The sequence below is a fragment of the Taurulus bubalis genome (assembly GCF_910589615.1).
Source record: "Taurulus bubalis genome assembly, chromosome: 11".
In the NCBI taxonomy this organism is placed as follows: domain Eukaryota; kingdom Metazoa; phylum Chordata; class Actinopteri; order Perciformes; family Cottidae; genus Taurulus; species Taurulus bubalis.
The window spans coordinates 2385600-2395801 of record NC_136599.1 but is presented as its reverse complement, the minus strand read 5'-3'; the positions used below and the strand labels follow the sequence as shown (position 1 = coordinate 2395801).

At 48.0% G+C, this 10202-nt stretch overlaps 1 protein-coding gene across 1 annotated transcript in view; it reads right to left on the bottom strand.

The window, feature by feature from the left end:
* The window catches only part of LOC306743512 (deoxynucleoside triphosphate triphosphohydrolase SAMHD1-like), a gene marked incomplete at its 5' end in the record, with an annotated part of 15213 nt that extends 5798 nt beyond the window's left edge, over positions 1 to 9415 (bottom strand). Inside the window, 11 exons of the mRNA XM_079226028.1 lie at positions 232 to 347; positions 466 to 557; positions 902 to 1010; positions 1879 to 1979; positions 2194 to 2352; positions 4886 to 4956; positions 5210 to 5325; positions 5807 to 5967; positions 6270 to 6342; positions 7042 to 7108; positions 9238 to 9415. Coding sequence (XP_079082154.1) covers positions 232 to 347; positions 466 to 557; positions 902 to 1010; positions 1879 to 1979; positions 2194 to 2352; positions 4886 to 4956; positions 5210 to 5325; positions 5807 to 5967; positions 6270 to 6342; positions 7042 to 7108; positions 9238 to 9415 — 1243 coding nt within the window. The remainder of the gene's footprint in view (positions 1 to 231; positions 348 to 465; positions 558 to 901; positions 1011 to 1878; positions 1980 to 2193; positions 2353 to 4885; positions 4957 to 5209; positions 5326 to 5806; positions 5968 to 6269; positions 6343 to 7041; positions 7109 to 9237) is intronic.
* Between the last annotated feature and the right edge of the window lie 787 nt (positions 9416 to 10202).

Sequence of the window (10202 nt, the reverse complement as noted above, 5' to 3'; positions counted from 1 at the left end):
TAACACATAGCTCGTAGGTGGTAGATCGTAGCACGTAGATTGTAGCTTGTAGCACATAGCTTGTAGAGCGTAGCTCCTAGCACGTAGCTTGTAGATCGTAGCTCGTAACATGTAGCTTGTAGCTCGTAGAGTGTAGATTGTAGCTCCTAGCTTGTAGCACATAGCTTGTAGATCGTAGCTCCTAGCTCCTACCACGTAGCTTGTAGCTCGTAACTCTCAGTTTCTACAGACCTGTCAGCTTGCTGTAGGCCTCCATGTCGTCTATGGCTGTGGAGAGAGTGAACATCTTTCCTCCCGAGCCTTCGACCTCAAAGTGCTTGTCTGCTTTTAAAAAGGCCTCCGTGATCCTGAAAAGAAATCACATCATCACTTTTTAAAACATAATAATTTTTGGGGAGCTGCATGACAAATGCGAGAGGGAGAATCGTGAAGCGAAGACCACGAGCCCAACGACGCGCTACTCACATGGTCTCTATGATGTTGCCCACTTTGTGCTGGTAGGCTCTGCGGTGCAGACAGTTCCTCATGTGGAACATGTCGTACAGGTTGTTCACCTCCTGGGCAGAGAGTTACAACGGTTACAGGTCCACACATGTTGCGTTCATGGTTTATTTTGTTCGGGACATCGGCCACACCCGTCCCTTGAAGGGCTTTACTAACACAAAAGTGTTTACTTCTATAAAGGAACTGTATCCCAGCAAAGGAAAGGTCACTGATAACCTAGGTTTTCCCCAACAACTATAGCTGGATAGGGTTAGAAAAAAATAGTCCCTCTCATGTTGGTCAACGATTCACTTTACGAAAGACCGACCCTGCAGGGGTCACTTAAAAAAGGAGCAAATTCTTTTTAAGAAAACACACTGATGGGTTTTGGGGGATAAAAGCTGATCAAAGTCTGCACCTTGTCTCTTGTGCAGATGCGCTTCTGCCCGTCCACCTCACACACTCGGGCAAACTTCAGGAAGCGGCGATAGTCAAAGTTGTTCTGGATGCCCAGGTGGTAGCAGTCCCTGAGGGGGAAGAGGCGGTAGACGGGAAAACAGGGTTCATACATTCTGACCAATGGGTTTCATGACTTTTCCATGATTTTAAACCAGATGTCCATGACAAACATTTAGTGAAATCTGGGTGTAAACAGTAAAAAGTGAGTAAATGTAGTATTTAAACTAACAATGACAATACAAAGCATACAGTAAACCTTAAATGACACAAATGAATGAGACAATAGTTTGATTAAAAGAATAAACATTTATATAGATGCCTGTATGTATGCCTGCTTATATTTAGAGCGTCTTTCTTTTAAAAGCATATTCATTATTTCAAACTCGACGTAAATTAACACATGAATATAACACATTTACATGACTTTTACTAAACTTTTGGGATTTTTTTTTTCCAAGGACTTTTCCAGGCCTTGAAATAACCATTTTAATGTGGACACAATGGACTAATAAGACACCATTTTGGAAAGATTAGGACCTAAAGAATCGGAATCTGCAACAAAACCCAACAAATCACAATAAAACAAAGCATTGGCGTGTTAGGAAGCAGTTTCAGTCCAAAAACTGTGTCGAAAAATTTAATTTTATGGCAAAACATTGGCCGATTTGGGCATGCTGGGTACCAAAATGTCCATCAGCTTCCGCACTTGCTGTAAGACGCGGTTTTAGAAACGTGGGCGGACCAGGAAGGCTTCAGGACTGAGAAATGTGCGCTGGCAGAAGAAAAAAAATAGACTTTACAGGTACTAATAGGGGGTTTATAAGGATTCTTTTTTTTAAAAAGGACTCCCACAAGCCCGTACGGTTACTTATTAAACCGTACGGTTGCCGCGGCACATTGCCGTAGTTTCCGTAAGTACTTAACCTTAGCGGTTACCTGGCGAAGTAGTCCCACTTGTCCACGTCGATGCCGCTCCGCTTGTTGGCCACGATCTCGTAGAGGAAGGACTTGTCTTCCGGTCGGCCTCTGTAGGGCCACTGCGGAGAAGACGGACGACGTCAAGAGACGGCTTTGTGGACGCAACCATTTTAACATTTACTCACCATTTTGTTTTTACGTCCTTCTCTGTTGATGCTTGTTCACCTCGTATGCACGAGGTGAACAAGCATCAACAGAGAAGGACGTAAAAACAAAATGGCTCTCTGAGAGATACTAGTGGTTTGGTTTGGTTGACGCTTATTTGGCGGCTACCTTCCGGCACCGAGCCGCCTCCGAGTCCTCCGGGCCGGCGATCTGCTCCTTGATGAAGTCCAGGTCCTCCGGCAGCACCAAGCCGTGCTGCTCCATCACCGGCTTCAGCTGGTTGTCGGCCACCAGGTAGTCGAACATGTCGAGAGAGGCCTTCTCGTGCTGCAACACACGCACAAGTTATTATTATTATTAGGCTAATCAGTCTGTATGTCAGAGGTAATATAAAGACACACACACACACACACACACACACACACACACGCACAAAAACACAAACAAAAAAAACCAAACACGCACAAAACCACACACACACACGCACACAAAACACACACACACGAAAACACGCACACAAAAACACACACGCACACACAAAAACACACAGACACGGACAAAAACACACACGCACACAAAACACACAGACACACAGACACAGACACGCACAAAAACACAAACAAAAAACCACACACGCACAAAACCACACACACACACGCACAAAAACACAGACACGCACACAAAAACACACGCACAAAAAACACAGACACACACACACAAAACACACACGCACGAAAACACAGACACACACACACAAAAACACGCACGCGCACAAAAACACGCACGCGCACAAAAACACACACGCACAAAAACACAGACACACACACAGAAAAACAAACGCACACAAAAACACACAAAGACACGCACACACAAAAAATACACATGCACAAAAACACAGACACGCACAAAACCACACACACACACGCACACACACACAAAAACACAGACACGCACACAAAAACACACGCACAAAAAACACAGACACACACACACACGCACACAAAACACACACGCACGAAAACACAGACACACACACAAAAACACGCACACAAAGACACGCACGCGCACAAAAACACAGACACACACACACAAAAACAAACGCACACAAAAACACACAAAGACACGCACACAAAGACACGCACGCGCACAAAAACACAGACACACACACACAAAAACAAACGCACACAAAAACACACAAAGACACGCACACACAAAAAATACACATGCACAAAAACACACAGACACGCACAAAACCACACACACACACACAAAACACAACGAAAAAACACCCACGCACAAAAACACACGCATGAAAACACGCACACAAAAACACACACACACACAGACACACACAAAAACACACACGCACAAAACCACACACACACACACACTGGCTTCAGCAACGGGCGGCCATGTTTTTCATTTGAAAGCCCCGAGGCCTCATGACTCTCAGAAAGTGCTTATCTCAGCTGAAACACAACATCGATGTTAACGCTCGTCTTATCTCAGGGTCGGGCTGATAACACTGAGGCCGCGCGGCGCCAGCGTCTTATCAGCCGTGATATGATGTCAAATGACATTGATGACGACTGCAAATAAACATAATTAAGCTTCACAGCGTGTGGCGGAGCGGGAAAGAAAAAGCAATTCAAGTAAGAATGAAAGTGGAGCGAACGGTGACCTCGCAGTCGGGCACGAGGAGGAAGTTACAGACGACTTGAGGCGCGGCGAGAGGAAACGTCTATTCTACCAGCTGGGATGACGGGCAGAACGCAGAGGGTTGGGAATCAATAAATAAAGAAAAAAGGTGCGTTTGCTTCTCCTCAACTGCCAAACACGAGGAGGACCACGAGGGGGACCACGAGGGGGACCACGAGGAAGACCTTGAGGGGGACCACGAGGAAGACCACGAGGGGGACCACGAGGGGACCACGAGGGGGACCACGAGGGGGACCACGAGGAAGACCACGAGGAAGACCACGAGGGGGACCACGAGGAAGACCACGAGGAAGACCACGAGGAAGACCACGAGGGGGACCACGAGGAAGACCACGAGGGGGACCACGAGGGGGACCACGAGGAAGACCACGAGGAAGACCACGAGGAAGACCACGTGGAAGACCACGAGGAAGACCACGAGGGGGACCACGAGGAAGACCACGAGGGGGACCACGAGGGGGACCACGAGGGGGACCACGAGGAGGGACCACGAGGGGGACCACGAGGGGGACCACGAGGGGGACCACGAGGAAGACCACGAGGAGGGACCACAAGGGGGGACCACGAGGGGGACCACGAGGAAGACCACGAGGAAGACCACGAGGGGGGACCACGAGGGGGGACCACGAGGGGGACCACAAGGAAGACCACGAGGAAGACCACGAGGAGGACCACGAGGAGGACCACGTGGAAGACCACGTGGAAGACCACAGGGGGGACCACGAGGGGGGACCACGAGGGGGGACCACGAGGGGGGACCACGAGGAAGACCACGAGGAAGACCACGAGGAAGACCACGAGGAAGACCACGAGGGGGACCACGAGGAAGACCACGAGGGGGACCACGAGGAAGACCACGAGGAAGACCACGAGGAAGACCACAGGGGGGACCACGAGGAAGACCACGAGGAAGACCACGAGGAAGACCACGAGGGGGGACCACGAGGGGGACCACGAGGAAGACCACGAGGGGGACCACGAGGAAGACCACGAGGAAGACCACGAGGAGACTCCACCAGGTCCTTTGCATGTTCCCACCGGAGACAACGAAAAACTAGCAGGAAATAAACTAACCCAAGATGTGCTCAAAAAAAAGTTTGACTCTGAACTGCAAACGACAAACTGAATCCCATCGTCTCACCTTCCAGGTGATTCCTGGACGCGCTTTGGGGATGAACATGTTGTCAAACATGTGGGAGAAGGGCCCGTGTCCTGCAGAGGGAGAGAACAGTTTAGACCAAGGAGCAGGGTTAGACCAGAGTTAGACCAGAGAGCAGGGTTAGACCAGAGCTAGACCAGGGTCAGACCAGGTACCAGGGTCAGACCAGGGTCAGACCAGGGTCAGACCAGGGTCAGACCAGGTACCAGGGTCAGACCAGGGTCAGACCAGGGTCAGACCAGGTACCAGGGTTAGACCAGAGCTAGACCAGGGTCAGACCAGGGTCAGACCAGGGTCAGGACTCACCCAGGTCGTGGCAGAGTCCGGCGATCTGCACACAGAGGACGTCTCTGTGGGAGATGAGGAGCTCCGGCTGCCGCTGGTCCAGAGCCTGAACCAGGCGACCCGCCAGGTAGCCCACCCTGCAGAGAGGGAGCAACGTTAACAACGTGAGCAACGTCACCAAATTCAGTTTCTGTGCGTTACAGAGCTTCTTGCAATGAGATAATTCCAAACGAAGACAGACAATAAAATAATATTCAGCAATTTAATGTTCTGCCACATCAGCTCTTGTAGAGAATATTGCCACATGTCTCATAAACGGGTGTTTCCTCCACAGTTGCTCTGCTGTGGATGGATGTCACAATAAAGTTGTGCAACTAAAGCGTTTAAAAAAAAACTAAAAACACAATGTTAGCAACTTTCAAATAAAGTGCTGCAGGAAAGAGTCCTTAACCCCAGAGATGAGTTTTTAACGTTTAGTTCTCGGATTTTAAACAAGTCAGTAAACGCATCTCTTGGTGAATTTGGAAGCTTTATGAGTCTTAAAAATGAATATAAAGAAATAAAAGACACACACTCTCACTGACTGACACACACACACCCCAGTAGGCGAGGACCTACCCGATGCTGTGCTCGAAGCGGTTGTGGGACGCCCCGGGGAACACGAAGTAGCAGCCTCCCAGCTGCTTGATGCGCCGCAGCCTCTGGAACTGAGGCGTGTCGACGATGCGCACCAGCAGGGGGTGCAGCTCCACGTGGCCGTGGATGGGGTCGTTGAACACCTGGCAGAAAACACAGCGGTGAGAGACTGGAGCCCGACCGAGGGAACCGGGAGGGGAACCAACCGGCTACAGAAGGGCTTGAGGGTAAGGGTTAGGAACACGTAGGAGGTTCCATTAGAATAAGGGAGACATGGGGAGTGGGATGTGAACACAGGTTTTAAACAGATGCGAGGCAGGAAAGAAAATGTCATTAAACTGGAAATTTAAAAAGTGTGATTGATGTGTGATTGATCTCTCTCCCCCTCTCCCCCTCTCTCCCTCCCTCCCCCTCTCTCCCTCCTGAGGCCTTCAGGTGCAGTTACCTTGTTAGGCTCCGCCTCCCTCTGCCACAGCTTCCCGAGGCTGTGCTGAACTCTCAGACGGTCACCGAGGCACCTGGACGTAAACAAATTAAAATAATCAATGAATAAATAAATAAATGAAGGGGAGACAGAAAGGCGTGGCCCCTAAGGGACCAGGGATCAAGGCATGGCCCCTAAGGGATCAAGGTTCCAGACGTGGCCCCTAAGGGAACAGGGATCAAGGTGTGGCCCCTAAGGGACCAGGGTTCAAGGCGTGGCCCCTAGAGGACCAGGGTTCCAGGCGTGGCCCCTAAGGGACCAGGGTTCAAGGCGTGGCCCCAAAGGGACCAGGGTTCCAGGCGTGGCCCCTAAGGGACCAGGGTTCCAGGCGTGGCCCCTAAGGGACCAGGGTTCCAGGCGTGGCCCCTAAGGGACCAGGGATCCAGGCGTGGCCCCTAAGGGACCAGGGTTCAAGGCGTGGCCCCTAAGGGACCAGGGATCCAGGCGTGGCCCCTAAGGGGCCAGGGTTCAAGGCGTGGCCCGTAAGGGACCAAGGTTCCAGGCGTGGCCCCTAAGGGATCAAGGTTCCAGGCGTGGCCCGTAAGGGACCAAGGTTCAAGGCGTGGCCCCTAAGGGATCAAGGTTCAAGGCGTGGCCCTTTAGGGACCAGGTTCCAGGCGTGGCCCCTAAGGGACCAGGTTCCAGGCGTGGCCCCTAAGGGACCAGGTTCCAGGCGTGGCCCCTAAGGGACCAGGTTCCAGGCGTGGCCCCTAAGGGACCAGGTGACACTTACTGTAAGCCCATCTTCTCCAGGTCAGCGTCTCTGAGGTACTGCAGCCCGACGCCGGTGATCTTTTGCTCTGGACGAGAAGAGCAAAGTGATCAATGTTGTGATGCGTGCGTGTGAGTGCGTGTGCGTGTGCGTGTGCGTGCGCGTGTGCGTGTCACACAAACTGACTTTTCACACAAACACTGTGATGAGAAAAAGGAAGTTGTCGGGGAGGTTCTGAGAATTGCCGTGGTGTGTTTGCGCACACCGCATCATCGTTGCATTATGGTTTTGTTTGCTTGCTTAGTTCATTTAATATTATTATTCAAATGTATTGTGCATTTATCTTATTATACTATATATATATATATATATATATATATATATATATATATATATATACACACACACATATATATATACACACATATATACACACATATATAGAGCAACCTGGGCTCTCATAACACCTGAGCAGTGCCAGAAACTCATGGACTCCATGCCACGCCGCATTAACGCAGTAATTGAGGCAAAAGGAGCTCCAACCAAGTATTGAGTATTGTACATGCTCATATTTTTCATTTTCATACTCTTCAGTTGGCCAACATTTCTAAAAATCCCTTTTTTGTATCAGCCTTAAGTAATATTCTAATTTTGTGACACACGGAATTTTGGATTTTCATTTGTTGCCACTTCAAATCATCAAAATTAAATGAAATAAACATTTGAATGCATCAGTCTCTGTGCAATGAATAAATATAATGTACAAGTTACACCTTTTGAATGCAATTACTGAAATAAATCAAGTTTTTCAAAATATTCTAATTCACTGGCTTTTACCTGTATATACTTGATCTATGTTCAAAACTGCTAGCATCTAGCTAGCCGGCTCGTTGCAGAGAAACAAGCTCAGGGCTGCCATTAATTCGGCGTAATAGTGAGTTGTATTTTAATGCACTTTATTATTGTCTTTATGCCGGTCGTATCATTTTATTACATCATTTATCGGCCACACCATGAAAGCCGGTCCGTGAAAATATTGTCTTACACAAAACCATTCCGTGACGCAAACAAAAAGGTATCAAAAGTAAAAGTACTTTGAACCGCTAACGACTCAAAGACGAGTAAAACATGACAAAGGGGCCCCGACCCAAACAATGTTCTTATAAGTAGATCATGAGCAACGAACCCAGAACACAACGGTTCGTAGGATAGCTTACAAAGAAAATGCAAAAGTGTAGCAACACGCGTCAGTTTACACTCGTTATGCGCATACAGTCTTTTCAAAATAAACTTCCATCTTGACAATAAATAGCTTAGTTAGGGTTTAGACAACAAAACTACGGAGTTAGGATTGAGAAAAGATTGTGGTTTGAGTTCAAATAACTACGGAGGTCACGTGAATAAATAAACAGCTGGTTTTCACACTTCCTGGTTCATGATTACCTGGATTACTTACAAATTGATGTTGTGAGATACATATGAATTACAGCTCATACATTATTTTTTATATAGGTATCGCTTTAAACTAACAATGAGAATACAAAGCATACAGTAAACCTTAAATGACTCATGAATGAGACAAAAGTTTGATTAAAAGAATAAACATTCATGTAGATGCCTGTATGTATGCCTGCTTGTATTTTGCTCGTCTTTCTTTTTAAAGCATATTCATTATTTCAAACTCAGCATAAATGAACGTCATGAATATAACACGAGGAGGAAAAGGATGAGGACGAGTCGGCTTGAGGTTTCTCCTGTCCCAGAGCAGTGATTGTTCCAGGTTTAAATGCATAGAATAAATGTCCCCACTGTGGGACTAATAAGGGATTAATTATTATTATTATTATTATCCACAACCCTCCCCCCTGCTGATCGACCTGCTGGGGTTGTTTTACACCCACACAGATTGCAATTACTGAAATAAATCAAGTTTTTCAAAATATTCTAATTTACTGGCTTTTACCTGTATATATATAAAAATAATTTTATGTAATTTGTTTGTTTATATTGTGCATTTTCCTCATCATTCCATCCTATCTTTTGTATACATTGTGCATTTCTTTTGACATTTTCTTGCTTTACCAGGACTCATGAATGCTGCTGCAGCAGTAAATAAATAAAGTAACTCTGCATCGACCAGGATCCAGACCCGGGATCCAGAACCAGACCCGGGATCCAGAACCAGTCCCGGGATCCAGACCCAGGAACCAGACCCACCTCTGAACGCGGGCTCCCACTCCGCGAGCCCTTCTGCCCGCAGGTACCGACACGTCTGCTCCACTCCCCATCGCGTGTGGTCCGGGTCCGGCCGCCGGGGCTGTGGCGCTGTCTTCTCCGGCGTTTTGAAGCCTCCCTCGGGGGTCAGAACCTCCAACGGTCGTTTCCTGCCCTCCATGTTGGACTCGAGACCCGCTGGATTACAACCGGAAGTGACAGTAGCGTCGAAGCCCAGCAGCTGATCGGACAACGGCCGCCCGGCAGAAACACCCGGGTTTTGTTTCCAAGCCGGCGGGGCGTCGCGCGCAGCCGGCACAGACACACGCTTCCGGTGAGTGTTTTCAAAATAAAAGTCGATATGAATTTTTTTTTTAATGCATTTTATGCTTTTTGTTTTGCTATATTTTTGTATTATCTGTAAATGTAATGTATTTACATTTATTTCCCGTTTCTTATTGACAATTTGTGAAATTGTACATTGAATAAAGAATTATATATATATATTTTTTTTATTATTTCAAAGTAGCAATGGCTGTTGACAAAAATCAGCAGTCAAGTCGGACAGTTTTCAGCTGCCTTTAAAGAATACAAAGGAAATAGCTACTTCCTGTTAGATACGACCTGTAGGCCACTTTTAGTTTGCAGACCTCGTTCTGATTTATTCTGCTACTGGGTGAGAAGCTGCGGGTGGTGGGGGTAGACTCGTCCACCGTCTCCTGGATCACTGACTACCTCACAGGCAGACCACAGTTTGTCAGAATGTGCTGTCTGGGACGGTGGTCAGTGATGCTGGAGCCCCACAGGGAACTGTTCTGTCTCCCTTCCTGTTCACCCTGTACACCACTGACTTCCAGTACAACACAGAGTCATGCCATCTGCAGAAGTTCTCTGATGACTCTGCGGTGGTCGGGTGTATTAGGGATGGACGGGAGGAGGAGGACAGGGCAGTGGTGAGTGACTTTGTG